The sequence below is a fragment of the Nesoenas mayeri genome (assembly GCF_963082525.1).
Source record: "Nesoenas mayeri genome assembly, chromosome: 10".
In the NCBI taxonomy this organism is placed as follows: domain Eukaryota; kingdom Metazoa; phylum Chordata; class Aves; order Columbiformes; family Columbidae; genus Nesoenas; species Nesoenas mayeri.
In genome coordinates this window covers 21572833-21589894 of record NC_137560.1, presented here as the reverse complement: position 1 = coordinate 21589894, position 17062 = coordinate 21572833, and the positions used below count along the sequence as shown (strand labels likewise).

Here is a 17062-nt window from a genome sequence, read left to right as displayed (position 1 = left end):
GCCGGCTCTGCTGGCGTGGGCGGCTGAGCCAGAGGAAAAGGTTAGAAATGAGTTTGCGCAAAAGAAAAGGGTGGTTGAGGAATTTTTGGGGAAGGTGATGCTGTGTTCCAGGGTCTGGCTGGGCACGTTTGCTCTCCTGCCTCCCTCTCTCCCCTCTCTCCTATGGCAAACCCCTTGTTTTCACCCAATTCTCACCCCACCATCCCGGAGAGGTGCAGCGAGTCTGTCTGTCCTCAGCCCACGTGGCCAAGCTCAGGATACCGCCCGGGGATGACACACCGGCAATAACGTGTGCTTCGAAACCGGTTAGATTAACTGGTGTCATATCTGTCAGTGCTGGCAAGATGCTGGCATTTGTTGCTGTTATGAGCATTGATTTAGATTAAGTATCTCCTTGTTTTTTTGCTTTATTATACAGATATAATTAAAGTCCCAATATTCCCTGGCTCAGGGCGATGTCGGGCCTGGAATGAAAGCCTTGCTTGTGTTCATCTTTATAAAGTGAATGACTTTCACTGAATGGAAGTAGGCAGCTCATCTCACCCCTTTTCCTTGGCTGGGTTAGTGTTGAAACAGGAGCATCCCAGCCCTGTGTGAGGGGATGGTGAAACCCCCTCCCCATATGGGAGGCTGGGGGGACAGTACCCACCTCTACGGGCCCCCCCGTGCCCTAGGCTGAGCAGCCGGCAGCAGGCAGCTGCCCGTCTGTCTGTCTGTCTGTGTCCCGGCTGCGCCCGGCTGCTGCGTTCCTGTGCGGGCAGCTGGCGAGGAGGGTGGCCGGCTAGGGGAGCCGGGATGCCGCTGCCAGCCCCCCCGCATAGCTGGGATGTTTCTGTGGGGCCGTCCTGTCCCCAGCCCCGGGAGCTGCATCCCCAGAGCCCTGCCTGTGCCCCCACCGCCGGCTGCCCGTACCCTTTTGGCTGTGGATGCCGCTCAGCAAGCCCTGGTAAGGCATGGCTGGGGCTCCCTTGGTGGTGATTTTATTGAGGCTTGAGGAAAAACGGGGGCGTATCCTCGTCTCCCTGGATGCCAAAGTTTGGTAACCCACAATACAGTGAGAGGGAACCATAGAATAGTTTGGATTGAAGGGACCTTCAGAGCTCATCTACTCCAACCCGCTACCGTGAGCAGGGACATCTTCACCCAGATCAGGAGCCACAGTCTCCTCCTCCCCGCTCTTGCATACTTGTGCTCCCATCCCCATCAGCTGTGCCCCCCAGAAACAGCTGATGCTGTGGCCCCACAGCTGCTCCTGGCCCCGCATTTTGCTGGGCAGCCGCTGTACATTCCCGGCGTGGGGTGGGGGGAAGGGGTGCACCCCCCAGAGCAGCTGATCCGGGAACCTCATTTTTAGACCCCTGACCCTCTTTTTGGAAACCGGAGAGGGGTGTGCAGGCAGCAGCTGCCGGCACGGCTGGTCCCTGGGAGATGGTTGGGGGGGTGATATGTGGAGGGGCAGCCGGTGTCCCTGTCCCCCAGCTGCCGCGGGGTGAGCCCAGGCCATGTGCTGGGGGGGCTGTGCAGTCTGGCACCCCAGGGGGGGTCCCTGTGCCCCCACCAGCCCCCCCAGTTGGACACAGGATGCTCCCATTTGGGTTGTAGGCTTGTTGGCGTGGTGTTGCATGACACTCCTCAGCAGCTGTCACCTCTGGGCTGTGCGGGTCCTCCATCGCCTCCGCGAGGTGGACTCGTGGCTTGGGGGTCAGCTCTGCTATAGGACCTGCTCCTCTCCTGGTTTTATTTTGCTCTGTCCTGTGCCCTTTGGGTGGATGGTGCTAAAACTGAAGCAAAATGCTGGGGGTGTTAGCACAGACCTGCTCTTGTGGAGAGAGGAGATGTGCATCCATCAGCTTGGGACTTTGGTGGTACCTGAGCAGTGGTGGTGTGGGGAGGGGAAGATTTTGGTCTTGGGATTGGCATCTGCCCATGTCAAAGCTTTGTCCTCCTCTCAGCTCAGGAACATGTGGCAGAGATGCTCACCGGCGAGAGGATGGGCAAAGATGGGATGGGGACCTTGACCAGCATCTTCTCCTCACAGCCCCATCTCATGTCCCCTGCTCAGTCTCTGTCCCCGATGGACATCCCTGGGGCTGGAGGACTCGCTGCTTCCCCCAGCGAGTGTTTGGAGTGGAGAGGGGAGGCTCTGAAATACACTCCCGTAAATAAGCCCTTCTTTTGCGTTGCCCACTGGCGCCGCGCAAGCCCTGTGGAACTGGAAAAGGTCCCCGTGAAAAGGCTGCGGAGTGTGTTTCAGACAGATAAGTCCCTGCCTTTGAAGTGTGGCAGGCGGGCAAAAAGCGCCCTCCTCTTGTAGCTGCTGCCAGCCGCTGCGAATTAATCACAGCCCTGTACAGATAAGAGTACAAAGCCTGGCTGAGCACTTCTCCTGCCTGGAGGAGGGGTCTGCGGGGGACCACTCGGGACCCAGGATGGGGGCTTGAGAGCCCAGAGAGGGGGAGATGGAAGGCTGGGGTGGGGGAGCCCCATGGGGAGATGGGCTGTGGGCTTGGGGGATGTCCCTTGCGGAGACACCCCATCTCCTGTGGACCCTGTACCTCCAAGTACGTGTCCTTGGTCCTGCAGGAGCTGGTGTCCCACCCCTGTTGGCGTGTGTTAAATCTGTAAGTGGCCTTGGCATGTCTGCAGCTGCCTTCCCTCTCCGGCTGTGCTTCCTCCCTCCCCACCTGGTGTCCCTGGTCCAGGCTGAGCTGTGGGACCCTGTCCTTCACCGTGGTCCTTCTCTGGACCCGCTGCCAATGCTGGGTGACCGCCAGGTCACAGTTGCTGCCCTTCATTCCTCTCATTGCCCGTCTTTCCGAAAGTGCAGGGCTGGGGAGATGCTTCTCTCCATGTTGTCCCCGTTGCTGGTGGCCCTAAGGATGCTGAGAGATTTTCCCCTTGGTGGTTTGGTGAGCAGCTGTCAAACAGGTGTTATGGCGGTGGGGAGGTGCCTCCTTATCCGGACGAGCCCTGAGGACATATTGCCCAGGCGAGCAAGTGTGCTGCGATGGAAGGAGCCATCTCTCCTCTTACATCTCTGCTCTTCGGATACTTTTGCTTCCCCTTGTCTCTCATGTGGGTTTCAGGTCCCAGCCTTGTCTTCTACAGCTCCTTGGGACAGCGGTTCTTCATTTGTGCTAGACATGGTGGGGCTTTCAGCCCTGCAGAAGCTTCTGGATGCTCCAGCATCATGATTTGTAAAGGAGAGCCAAGCTCTGGAGGGAGCAAAAAGAAAAGGCTCCAGGGAGACATTATTGTGGCCTTTCTGTGCTTAAAAGAGGCCAATAAGAAAGCTGGGGACAGACTTTTGAGCAGGGCTTGTTGCGATAGGACAAGGGGTGATGGTTTTAAGCTAAAGGAGGGGAAATTCAGGCCAGGCATGATGGAGAAATTGTTGCCCCTTAGGGTGGTGAGAGCCTGACCCAGGTTGGCCAGAGAGGTGGTGGATGAACCATCCCTGGAGACATCCCAGGCCAGGCTGGACGGGGCTCTGAGCACCCTGAGCTGGTGAAGATGTCCCTGCTCATGGCAGGGGGGGCACTGGGGGAGCTGGGAAGGTCCCTTCCAACCCAAACTGTTCTGTGATTCTATGATTCATTGGGCCTGAGGCAGCAGCAGGACCAGCTGGTGCTGTTGTCTCTGACCCTGCATGCTGGGGGTGTCCAACCGCCCCCCAGGCTCCTGCCAGCCCCTCACTGCCGATCGGCTGCCTGCAGCCAGCCCGAGGCAGGCGAGAGCGAGGACGGGAATCCTGAGCAAGAAATTAGTGCGAGTAATTATTAGTATTGGGTAATTATATCAAGCATCAGGATGAGGAGAAAGGTTAATAGGTTTATTTATTTATTTATTTTTGTTAAATGTCTTTTCCCCCGGGGTGGGAAGGCAGGCAGGGTGGGCAGGAAGGAGCGTGTTTCCGAGGGGGTTTGCTCTGATTAAACCGCATCCTCTCCCCCTTCCCCTGCCCCCGACTACCCCGCGGGTGTGAGGAGAGGGGAGGAAGAGGAGAGGGAATAAGACGTCACTGTAAGAGATCAGAGGCACCTTGCACATCCCTTGCGTTGGCTCCACCGCCTGATGGTCCCAACAACTCATCCCCTTCCCACCAGCTGGGATCAGCCAGTTCCCATGAGGCTAATACCGCTGGAAAGGCCCTGGTGTTCCCACTCTGCGGGCACTGTGGGCAGTCGGCTCCTCCTGGCGTGGGATGAGGTTGGGGTCTATGTGCAGGTATCTCCTAGGGCTGGGGAGGAGCAGCAGGATGAGTTTGCCTGCCCTGAGCTAACTCAGAAACCCCCTCCTGCCCTGCCTTTTGGCCAACTAGGAAACAACTTGATTGCCAGCTCTTCCAAATTTCATTTTCCTGAATCCCAAGCCTGTCTCTGGAGCATCCTTAGCAGGAGGGGAGGCTCTGGAGAGGATGGTTCCAAATGTGCATACCTGGGGTGGCCCTGCGCCCCCACCAGCGCACCCTGCCGTGTGGCAGGCTGGACTCCAGCCCAGTTTGACTGCTGAGAATATTTTTAAGTTCTTCCTGGAGCCTCAAATTAACTGGAAGTGCTTCACGTCTGTTGTTTTTTTAAATACATCTCTTTCTCTTTCCCAGCACTGCGCAGTGCAATAATGTAATGGGGAAATTACCCCGCTAGTTAAAAATTACTGCCAGCGCGATATCCAGCCATAGATCTATTTTAGAACCAGGGTGAAACTATATTGATTCTTCTGCGCCGCAACTGCAGCCCATAAAAGGGTTGGAAAGGTGCGTTTGTCACGTTGCTGTAGTGATGTAGCGGGGGGGACATGGTGCCTTCCTGCTGGGAGGGGGGGATGCTCCCCATTACCCTCCTGAAGAGCTGGCGCAGGACTTCATAGGGGAGAAGCTGAGAGCCAGGAGGAGAGTGATGTGCAAGGGAACGCAGGGTTGGGCTCTGGGGGTGATGCTGGGTACCCCTGAGCAAGGGGGACAGCAGGGCAGGGATTGCCATGACCCTGTACCCCAAGCATCTGGGGCTCGACCTCCTCTGATATTTGGAGTAGGAGCAAATGTGGTCCTGGATCTGGGTGGAAAGACCCCCCAAAAAGCGCAGGCAGAAGCTTTAGGATGGGCTTTTGGCATCTCTGGGTTCCCCAGCGTGCAGTGGTACCCAGGGCGGGGTAATGGGGAGCACAGGCTATGTATGGGTCTGGCAAAGGATGCTGAGAAGGCATCAGTTTGGGTTATGGCAAAGGCTCGTCAGTCCTGTGGCAGGACATACAGGGGATTTTTGGCTGTGCCGTAGGCTCCCAAAAGTTACATCTCGCCCTACAAACCTGATCCCCACATCCTATGGGGAGAGGGCAGCCCCGTTGCTCAGTGCCATGCAGGACTCGCCACTCTCTGGTCGCTCAGAGGTCTCTTTCTTAATTAAATACATTTGTTTTGTAAAACTGCCTAAAAATAATCCGAGGCTGGTGCATGGAGGAGGCTGGCGGTGAATCAAAGGCGCCGCTCTAATTAAACGGGCCCCGGTTTGTTTGTGAGCCGCATACATTTCCATGCTAATCAGCTGCACACCGGGATCCTGCTTTCCCGGCCCCGTATCCTCCTGATTGGGAACTATGCAAATGCCAGCGGCGATTTATTGCAGGAGGGGGACGAGGCAGCCGGGGTGCTGGGGCGGCTGCTGTGGGGGACACAAGGGCTTGTGCGTGGCCCATCCCATCCCATCCCATCCCATCCCATCCCATCCCCTGAGCTGCTTCTCTGGCACCAGACAGCCTAAATCTGGAGGGATTGTGAGGGATGGCATTGTCAGGAGGCATTTCTTGCTTGTGGAGGTAGCAATCGGGTTATGGCAAGTAGTGCAGCTGAGTTTAACTACTACTCGGTGGGGCCTCCAGCCCCACGGTGCCTCGTGATGTGGTTATCGCCGGTACAGCCAGAAAGTGGTGTACTTAGGAAGAGCTTTAACGTAATTGTGAACCATAAGGGGATTAAAGCTTTCGCCACGTTCCTGCTCAAGGAACAAAGGCGCTTTCTGAACCCCTGTTGACCCCCAGCTTCCTTGAGACCCTCTTGACTTTCCCGGTCACGAGCCCAAGTGTTTCCTCTGATGGATGGGGAGGGGAAGCCCTGTCTGTATGTACCGCAGCATCCTGCCCGCCCAGGGCTCGGTGCGGTGTAATTCCAGCCACTGTTGGTACTGCTGCGGAATGATGGGGTTTGCTGCTTTCCTGCAAACTGGGGGCTGGTCTGTGCCATGCTACAGATACTTAGAGTCATAGAACAGTTTGTGTTGAAGGGACCTTCCCAGCTCCCCCAGTGCCCCCCCTGCCATGAGCAGGGACATCTGCACCAGCTCAGGGTGCTCAGAGCCCCGTCCAGCCTGGCCTGGGATGTCTGCAGGGATGGTTCATCCACCACCTCTCTGGCCAACCTGGGCCAGTGTTTCAGCCACCTTCATTGTAAAAATCACGGTGGGCTTTGGAGCTGAGTGGCAGTGGGGGAAGCAGGGCAGCGCAGAGGAGGGTCGTGGATGTGGCTTCCCTCCCTGAAGATAGGTGAATGCTGTCTGTAAATGTGGGACAACTGTAAAAGAGGGAAGAAAACATTGCAGTTTGGTCTTCTGGAGAGGGCCAGGGTGTTTGCAGCGCACTGCTGCTTTGCCGTACTGTGGTGGCTGTGGGGTGGGACGGAGGGGTGTTATTCCTAACGGGGCATATTCCCTTTCCCACCCCGTGAGACTGTGCTCACCTCCCCTCACTCTCCCCACAGATCCTGGTGGACTTGCAGGCCGAGAGGAAGCACCAAGCACTGCAGTATGAGAATGTCGTAGCCCATGAGGGCAGCTCCATCCTGCGAGACCTGGTGCTGAGCCCCGACCGCCAGCACATCTATGCCATGACCGAGAAACAGGTAAGGGGTGGGGACATAGCAACCCCTCTACTTGCTTGACTTGGCAGCCCCCATGGCAGCCCCGGCCCGTGGTCCTGTGCCCTGGGAAGCCTTTTGGGCAGCTCCCCATTCCCTGGGAGTGGCAGCAGCTCTTCCTGGCTCCTCTCTGCAAAAACCCTGCCCTGAGGCACTGGCTCTGTGGCCCTGCTGCTCCTCTCCTCACTGAGGACTTGCCCCAGGCAGGAATTGTGTGCATCAGCTGCTTGACATCCCCATGGTCCCCAGGGACTGAGGGCTTCCCGACCCTTCTTTGCTGTGAGGGGCTGCCCATAAACCTCCTCCCTCTTCTGGCCATCCCCTCCCAAGCAGGGATTTTGCGGGTTAGCAGATGCTCCTTGCTCCTAAATGGCTTTTTCTCCTCTGGAGTGGATGCTTTCTCACCTTGGGGTGGAGGGAACGGTGTGTCCCCATAGCCCGGTGTACCCCTGGTGTGCACACCTTGGTCCTGCCTCTGCTCCTGCTGAGCCAGCCAGACATCCAGACCTGATCCAGATCCATCACTGCTGTCCTGGCAGCGTGGTCAGGGCTCATGATAACAAGTTTTTGTTGCCCTTGTGAGCATTTACCTGCTGGAGAGCTTGCAGATGCGAGTTCATCCATCCACGCGCTGTGTTGGAATGGGTGAAGGAGGTTCGTGCCGTGGTGGCGGTGACACTTCGTGGCTCTGGTGTCAGTGGGTGTGCACGCTGTGCCCAGTGGGGGATGCGCAGCAGCCGTGCTGGGACACGGTGTGCCTGTGTCTCGCAGCATCTCTGCTGCCCTGCCCAGAGAGGTGTGCATGAGTTGGACCTCAGCAGAGCCTGGAGCGTAGCAGGTCTCCTGGCCGCCAGCCCGGGGGCTCGAGAGGGAGAAGGATGCTGGAGTAGGGCCGTGGGTTTGTCTAGACAGCCCCATGGGGACCACAGAGCCCTTGCCCTCCCCCTCCCAGTGCCTGTTTCTGGTTTCTGCTCTGCTGCAGGAAACCCGTGGCTTTCCAGGCGAGGCAGAAACTGGATTTGGGCTCCTCCTCTGTGTTTCTGTCCCAGACTTGGCTCAGCTAAGCCTCCCCTCTGCGGGGCAGATGTTGGAGATGTGGTTGTATGTAGCGGGGGGTTACACCGAGCTGAGATAGGGGTGTCCCTAGGGGCCACCGCAGTTGCTGTAAGCCAGCACGTGTCTGTGCGGGGGTTCTGCCTGGGGAGAACCTGCCGCTGACCCCCTCGGGGACAAATAAATGGGAATGCTACAGGTATCCTCATCGGTATGCAAACCCCAGGGTACTGGTTGGCCAACCTTATCCCAGCCCTGTAGACATCCCGCTGAGCCCATCCCCTGCTGGGCTGGGAGGAGGAAGCACACCTCGGGTATAGTCTTCAGTGGAGAAGTTTGCAAATTGTAATTAACGAGTGAGTCCTGCCCTGTGGGAGCAGTGGGGAAACTGAGGCACGAGCGTGGCAGGCACAGGCAGCTGCTCAGTGCAGCTCCCTGCACCCCCCCTTGTCCCCCTTTTCTCCTCCCCTCTCCTTAATAAAACCCTCTCTGTTCACTACTATGACTTGGTGTTATCAGAGTGCTGGTGGAAAGTAATTAAATGAACAGTTGTAACAGAGCTTGAAGGGCTTGGAGAACGAGGGGATTTTAATCAAATCTGGAGGAGCAATTAATAAAGGATGGGTAACCGTTTTGGAGCAGGTTTGTGGCAGCCGCGGGGCACCAGGAGCCAGCGTGGGGCTGAGCCGGCTCGTCCCGCTCCCACAACGCTGCGAAGATGCGGCGGTGGAAGGAGCTTGGTTGGGGTAAAAGTCTCTGTGTGATGGAGGTGTCGCCTGCAGATGTGCTGCCCAGGGGAGGAGTGGGTGACAGTGGGGGCTCAGCCTGTTTCGCGCCGCTACCTCCTCTCTAATGGGCAGAGTGAGACTGTAATGCATCCCATCTCTTGGGGGTCTGGGCATGGGCACAGCGGGGAGACGCGCAGCCTGTCCCCCTTCACTCCCTGCCTGTCCCCCGCAGGTGACGCGGGTGCCGGTGGAGAGCTGCGAGCAGTACGAGAGCTGCGAGCTGTGCCTGGGCTCCCGGGACCCCCACTGCGGGTGGTGCGTCCTCCACAACATGTGAGTATGGCCAGATCGGCCCCGGGGACGTGCCACAAACCTTGTCCATCCCCACCACTGGTCCCCTTAGGGACATCCCTCCCTGTTTTTGGCCCTGAGGTGCAGGAGGATGGAGTCATCTGAGGGGTCTGTCACCCCTTCCGCAGCACCCGGGCTGTGCTCACGAGCACCCATGTGTTGTGAAACCAGCCTGGAGAGGAGAAGGCTCCGGGGAGACCTTATTGTGCCTTTCAGTGCTTAAAAGGGACCGATAAGAAAGATGGGGACAGACTTTTGAGCCTGGCCTGTTGTGACAGGAAAAGATGTGATGGTTTTAAACTAAAGGAGGGAAATTCAGGCTGGACATGATGAAGAAATTGTTGCCCCTTAGGGTGGTGAGAAGTGGTGGATGAACCATCCCTGGAGACATCCCAGGCCAGGCTGGATGGGGCTCTGAGCAACCTGAGCTGGTGAAGATGTCCCTGCTCATGGCAGGGGGGGCACTGGGGGAGCTGGGAAGGTCCCTTCCAACCCAATCTGTTCTATGATTTTATGATTCCAAACAGCTGGCATGACCCCTCTAAATCTTGCCCATGGGGTCCTGGGTTCAGTGTCTTTGTGCCAAGAAGAAAAAATGGAAGATAAAAGACCCCAGAAGTTCCCAGTGCTGGCACTAGGGGAAAGCAGAGCTCCTGTGCGAGCCCTGGGTGCCCCAGGTCCCTGGCTGGGTGTCACCTTCGTGCCAAAGGCTCCATTTGCTCTGGAGTCAGCCCAGAGCCACGCAGCACCCCGGGGGATTCTCGTCCTCACCAAGGTGGTTTCATCCCCATCCAGATGTTCCCGCAAGGACCGGTGCGAGCGGGCGGACGAGCCCCAGCGCTTCGCCTCCGACCTGCGGCAGTGCGTCCAGCTCACCGTCCAGCCCAAGAACATCTCGGTCACCATGTCGGAGGTCCCGGTAAGTCACCTCTGCTGCCCACCTACCCCTCCCCAGCCGCCTCCTGACCCTCTGGAGGCAGTCAAAAATAATTAGTATGCGACAAATAGGGAGAAAGGGGAAGAGAGGTCTGAGGCAAATATAGCAAAGTGTAGGGCATTGGTGAGGGCTGGTCTATTGATGGAGATAGTAAACCAGCTGATGTTTATTCAGAAAAGACATAACTGAGCAATAAATATTTCACTGTAATACAAACAACAGCATCAGAGTTGCTGTTTGGAGGCCAGCGATGCATCCAGCTCAATAGCCTGTCTCTGACCCTGGCCTGCGGGAGATATTTTGGGATGAGCCTTCGATGCACAGCTCACTGCTCCCTCTGTGCAGACAGAAAGGATGATGGACATCCCCCAGGTATTTTTCCAGTCCATTAGCACTGTGAAGAGAATAGAAAACAGTGTATACTAGGAATAAAGTTTTGAAAACTGCCAGGTCTGGATATCTGGCACTCAGGAGACCTTAAAGAATTGGCTGGCGAGTTCTGTGACCTGTGGATATTTATAATAATATGACTTTGTAATAAATAAGTGAATGTTGAGAAAAGCCTAGGAAACAGAAAAGGGGCTTGCTGTTTTGCCCAGATGCAGAAAGGACCAAGTGGTCAGAGAGTGCTTAGGTTGACATAAGGTTTAGAAAAACTAAGGGAAAAAAACAGGTGCAGGATACAACCGATAAAGATTTAAGGATGGGAATATAGTTAATGCCAGTCAATGCAGTTTTATGTCAAACCAACAACATTTTGTTCTTTGATGAAATTATGACTTGAATTAGAAGAGGGACTAGAGGGATGTGATGTCATTAGACTTCTACAAGGCATTTGACTTGGTACAACACAACGTTCTGATTAAAAAATAGCATTATACAATATTGATAAAGCACGTGTTAAGTGGATTAAGAACTGGCTCCGTGACAGATCTCAAAAAGTCCTCGTCAGAGGGGAATTGTCACTGTATAGAAAGGGTTTGGAAAGCGCTTCTGCAGGGACTAACGGTTGGTAACGTGGAAATGAATGTGAGAAGGCTGCAGATGGGATGGGCTGGGAGGCTGAGGCAGGTGGGATGGGGTGCAATTGGGGTTTGATATTGCCAAATCTAAAGTTAGACATAGAAGGAAAAAGCAGGAGTTTGCCTGGTGTCCTGGAAAGTGGTGCTGGGGCTGAGCCCTCGCTGTGGGGCTCTCGATGCTCATCGGGTGAAGCTGGGGGTGTTTTCACCTCCACGGGTGGTTTTTCTCCGTGACCCATTGCAGGATGCTGTGCTGAGGGCTGGTGTACTTGGTGTGGGGATGCTGTGCTGAGGCTGGAGTCCAGCTTTGAAGGGGGGAGGCTGCAAACCTCCCGTAAACATCATGTAAATGAGTTGAAGGCTGGAGAAAATGCCTTGCAGTGAGAGACTTCCAGAGCTCAATCTGCTTAGCTTATCAAAAAGAAGATTAAGAGGTGACTTGATTACAGAGTATAAGTGCCTTTACAAGGAGCAAATATCAGGGACTAAAGGGCTTTTTAATCTATCAAGGAAAGGCATAACAAGAACTAATGGCTGGAAGCTGTGAAAAATTCAAATTAGAAATAAGGCAAGCGTTTTGTAAAGCGAGAACTGCTGACCCCGGGGATGACTTTGCGAAGGAAGAGGTGGATTCCTCCCCTCCTCGGCTCTGCCGAAGTGGATGCCTTTCCCTGAAACACTCTTTAGCCCTGACGCTATGCTTGGGCTCTGCAGAGAGGTAATGGCTTGTGGTGTGGCGAGGGCAGAGGACGGGAGGCTGTGAGTCATTCCGTCTTTTAACCCATTTCAGTCCTTGCTTAGAGTAGGAAGATCCATGGATGGGGCTCACTTGCAAAGGCCTGGAGTGGGTCTGTCCACCACGCGTGGGTGGCAGAGGAGGGGTTGCACCCCTGGTCTTTTCTGTTGGCTGGATTTACGCGTAGCAGACACAGAGGAGTCTTTGCTGGTTTTCTGTATTGATGTTGGGTATTGGGAACAATTTCTTCAAGGAAAGGGTCATCAGGCATTGGAACAGGCTGCCCATGGCACTGGTGGAGTCACCATCCCTGGAGAGGTTTAAAATACATGTAGATGAGGTTCTTAGGGACATGGGTTAGTGGCAGTGTTGGGGTAATGGTTGGAACTGATGATCTTCAGGATCTCTTCCAACCAAAATCACTTGCTGATTCTGTGCTCTTACCTCTCCTCCCCAGCTGGTCCTGCAGGCCTGGAACGTCCCAGACCTCTCGGCAGGAGTCAACTGCTCCTTTGAAGACTTCACTGAGTCCGAGAGCCGCATTGAGGATGGAAAGATCTACTGCAGCTCTCCCTCTGCCAAGGACGTCATCCCCATCACTAGAGGCCGTGGTGAGCTTGTGCCCCTAGGGTGGGAAGAAAAACCTTGTCCCACTTGTTGCCCCACAGACAGGTGTGGAGGAGGACACTCCTCCCATGACAGCGATCCCCAGGACTCAAGTTGGGTTCCTGGGGTGCAAGAGGAGAAGGATATTGCTGCTCATACAAGACTGGTCCTTGATCTCCTCCAAGCTGTAGGCGCAGCTCCTTGCTGACCTTATAGTGCTCTGTGCAGCAGTCCTGGGCACACTGACCATTTTCTTACCTATGGACCATTCCTGGCCAGAGGAGCCATGGGCTCTAGGACATTCTGCTGACCCCAGATCTGTTAAGCTCCCTGTCAGTACCAGCAGTAGAACCCAAAGCACCTGCCTCCATCCATGCCCGCAGGCTGCTGTTTGCTGCAGGAGCTCCAAGCTGTATGTGGGCTCTGCTGGCCTGTTTGGTGGGTGAGCGGAGGTGGGTGAACACCCTCTTTTTACTGCCAGATTTGGGGGATTTTGTTAGTTAAGCGGGCTGAGTGGTGATCCCCAGCTCCCTCCAGCCCATCACAAGCCTTGGGCTGAATTCTGGGCTGCGTAACCGTGTCCTTTCTGATGCCTTTTTCTGCCTGCTTCTCTCCCAGGGGACAAGCGAGTGGTGAAGCTCTACCTGAAATCCAAGGAGACAGGGAAGAAGTTTGCCTCTGTGGATTTCGTTTTCTACAACTGCAGCGTCCACCAGTCGTAAGTGGCCCTGACTTTGCGAGCATGGTCTGGGAACAGATTGGTGGGACTATGTGAGACTGGGAGAGAGAAAGATCTCAGCTTTGTGGCTGCTGATGCTGCAAGAGGAAAGGGCAGTCGTGTATAATGGTGTTTGCAGTGAGAAACCTCCTACTTTTGCCCTTGTAAACTGGGACGGTGACCAGCACACCCACAGTTGGTTTGGGCGTGTGGGAACGTGTAGCATCAGGGCAGAACCTCACTTAAAAGCAGGGCTTTGGGTTTGGCAAAGCTTTGAAAGGAAAAGCGAGTTTACTGCATTGCAGACTGTAGCAATGCGTGTGACCAAAAATGCCAAGCATCTTGTTATTCCTGGAAAAAGAGTTAATTGGAGTGACTTGGTGATGCAAAAGAAAAGCCTGTGGTTCCCTGTGCCGGTACCAGCTTCCGAGGCTGGAGCGTCACAGCCACATGCGATGGAACACGCTGCATGTCCTGGGGCATTTCCCCAACAATTTCCTAACTGGAAGCAATGGTGAATTTGCTTTCTTGTCAGGTTTGCCTTGAAATCCACTCCACTTAGGAGTTTTTAGGCGGTTTGAGATGTGCATGGGGTAAAATAGAGGAGGTGTGGATTACTGATGTGGTGTCTAAAGCCTCTAAGAGGCTCTCGATGAGCTCCTGCTGAGGCTCTGCGGCGGCGTGCTGAGCGGTGGGAGGTTGGCTCTGCTTGGAGAAGACGCTGGGATGTGTTTGGACAAAGAATTTGGAGCTCAGGAATGCGAGCGATTCCATTACCCTTGCCAGAAACCTCCCATGGATGGTGGCGCTCCGGCTGATCAGTAATTATAGATAAGAAAATGCAGAGTGGATGGCTTTTTGCACAGTGTCTAGGCTGGCTCAGCCAGCGGCTCTGCTGCACGTGGTTCCTCCAAAACCTTTTTGGTGAATGAGCTGGGTTTTCCTCTTGGATCAAGGAAATGCAGGTGGGATGTGGTACCTCCAGCAAGCTGGAGGAGATCGATGTGCATCCCAGGGGTTCCTGCCCTGCCCGCTCTTTGCACAGGGAGGAGAGAGTTTGCAAACTTGACTTTCTCCCTCACCTTGACTCCTGAGATGAGCTTTGTCTCCCTTCACGTCGTGTGGTTTTAATAACATTAGCTCAGCTTTGGCTCGGGCTTGGCTGCGTGTCATTATTTTGCAAATCACAAAAAGCAGATGTGACTTTTATTTTTCGAAATGAGAGAAAAGACGACTTTTAAGTACAAATGGCATCAGATCCAGTGCAATTGGAGCTCTGGCATATTGGTCCTGCGGGAAAAGGTGGTGGGAATTGGCATTTTATTTTATGTGCCTGACACAGGAGGGGAGAAAAAAAACCCACCCCCCCCCCAAACAAACCTACAACAAAGCCCTGACTGATTTATTACTGCGTTGATGTTTAATTTTGGATGCATTATTTAAAAAGGCTAATTATGGATGCATTAATATTTATGGGCTCCGGTTGGAGCTGATAGAAAAGTCCACGTTCTAGGCTGCTGAACATTATTATTATTTTCTTTACGTCAAGAATTTTAGGGTTTGGAGGCAGTTTTAATTATGTGACCTGCAGTCGAGTCATAGCCAAAGAGCACGACAATACCTAGGATGATGCAATACTTTTAAATACCATTTGCAGACAGGCGTCTTTAATGGATCTCTTTGGAGTTAATAGCCTTTCAGATCCAGGTTTCATATTTTGTGGAGGAAAATCTATACGTCAGCCTGATAAATTCTGTATTAGGAACAATATGCTTTTCCATGAGGCTAATGTTTTTCCTGTGGAGATCTCAGATCACCGTGCGTTGCGTTTTCTTTTTATATTTGGGCAGCTTGCTTATGTTGGGAGCCAGAGGCCCGTGTGTCAAATCATTTCTCAGCTGAGGACGAATCGTTTAGGAGAGATTTTTCAGATGGTGATGGAGAGGTTGGAGGATTACAAGGCGGCTCTTTGCTCAAGTGAGCTGGAGTTTTGCCAGGGAAGCCAACACAGCCCCACCAGACACACAGGAGAGTCTGACCCTTCTGATTTTCAACACATGCCTGAAAGGGCGTCAGCAAAATGAGCTGCTAAAGCCCTTTTGCAGGCTGTGGGGCTGGTCCTGTGGCTGTGCGAGCATCCCGGGTCTCTTGTTTCTCACCACCCTGCAAAACTCTTCTTGTTGGGCATTTTCAAGAGCTGCTGGAACCAGCCTGGTCCAGGGAGGGGTTGCAAAAGGGGAAGATACGTCCAACCACTTCTGCTGCATGGAAGGAGGGGGACAGAGGAGGTTGTGCTGCCCATTATATTTCACAGAATCATTTTGATTGGAAGAAACCCTCAAGATCATTGAGTCCAACCATTACCCCACCCCTGGCACTGCCCCATGTCCCTGAGAACCTCATCTCCGTCTGTCCAGCCCTCCAGGGATGGTGACTCCAGCACTGCCCTGGGCAGCCTGTTCCAATGCCCAACAGCCCTCTGGGGAAGAAATTGTTCCCAGATCCAACCATATTCTCCCCTGGTGCAACTTGAGGCCGTTTCCTCTTGTCTTATTGCTTGGTACTTGGGAGAAGAGACCAACACCCTCCACCTGGAAGCCTGGAGGTTGATGTAGAAAAGTGAGTCCCTTGCAAAGGGGGATGTGAGTGTCTGAGGGTCACTGCCAACCCACGGGGCAAAAACAGGGCTGCCCACGCAGGCTCAGCTCCTGGGGACATCCTGTGGTTCCTGTGGTGGAGGATGGGGTGGAAAACCCCACAGCAGGGACCGAGTGGGTTCCCCTGGGGGATTCCCTATGGGGCACCGATCAAGCGCAGGCTTTTAAAGCTGCACGGCGCCTTTGATCATCTAATGAATCAGCCCATGTCCAGCGCGTGCGCGGACAGATGTTGAGGTCGCCTTTGTCAGCGTTAAACTCCCTCTTCAAAGCATTTGTGGGGAAATGAGTCCCCTTTCAAGATAAAGACGTAACGCCGGGCTCCCTGCCTGCCTCCGGCAGAGCCCGCGCTTGCCGGCGAGGTGGGCGAGCGGGGAATCCTCCCGCAAAGACACCAAGACGTATTTCTTCCCACTATTTCCCAGTTTGCTTTCTGGATTTCTCCTCTGGAAAATGGTCCGTAACTCCTGTTACAGTTTGGATTTTGGGAGAGGGGGCACATCGCAGATCAGTGGGTCTCTGATGCTGAGGGGGGAGCTGAGCAGGCAGGAGACCGGTGCTGTCACATGCCTGCGCTGTCTCTTCTATCTTTAGATAGGATATTAGGAAAACGTTTTTCACAAAACGGGTTGTCAGGCATTGGAACAGGCTGCTCAGGGCAGTGGTGGAGTCACTGTCCCTGGAGGAGTTCGAAAGACGTGTAGATGAGGTTCTTAGGGACGTGACCCAGTGTTGGGTTAATAGTTGGACTTGAGGATCTTGAGTATCTCTTCCCAAAAATGATTCTGTGATTCTATCCGGGAGGTGGTCCTGAAGCTATGGGCTTCGTTGTGCCTCACTGCAGTGACGGCTGTGACACCCGGGTCCCATCAGCAGCAGGGGGCTGGAGCGAGGGGCACATGTGCCAAGTGGCTCTGGCTCCTCCTGGCCAGAGGGATGTGAATCTGCTGTCACCCTGTCCCACCAGTCAGGCTTTCCCTCTAAGCCTCCATTAGGTAAATGGGAGTTTAATGCATGGCCCCAGGGGCTGGGAGCAGGGCTGGTGGCACCTGTGGGACAAGGTGAGACGGTTCCAGCCCTTGTATCACTGAGCTCCTTGCTGCAGCCTTTCCGTCTGGCCGTGCCCGGTGCTGCCCGTGCGTCTGGGCTGCCGCACACCCAGTGCTGCTCGTTTCCAGATGTTTACAGATGCTTTCTGTTCGAAGGCACGAACAGATGGCTGCAAGCAGTTGAGTGAGTGTATCTGAGTTAGCACAGCTGAGCTGCGAGGCGGTGACAGATCCCTGCGTACTCCTGGGCTGGGGCAGGTGGAAAATCCCATAGGATGGCCCTGGAGACCACGTGGGA

At 54.6% G+C, this 17062-nt stretch overlaps 1 protein-coding gene across 1 annotated transcript in view; it reads left to right on the top strand.

Moving 5' to 3' along the window:
- Nucleotides 1-17062, top strand: part of PLXNA1 (plexin A1) — a gene marked incomplete at its 5' end in the record, with an annotated part of 99402 nt that overhangs the window by 29360 nt on the left and 52980 nt on the right. The window contains 5 exons of the mRNA XM_080350644.1: nucleotides 6752-6892; nucleotides 8921-9021; nucleotides 9835-9958; nucleotides 12192-12345; nucleotides 12959-13058. Of these exons, the coding sequence (XP_080206770.1) occupies nucleotides 6752-6892; nucleotides 8921-9021; nucleotides 9835-9958; nucleotides 12192-12345; nucleotides 12959-13058 (620 nt within the window). The remainder of the gene's footprint in view (nucleotides 1-6751; nucleotides 6893-8920; nucleotides 9022-9834; nucleotides 9959-12191; nucleotides 12346-12958; nucleotides 13059-17062) is intronic.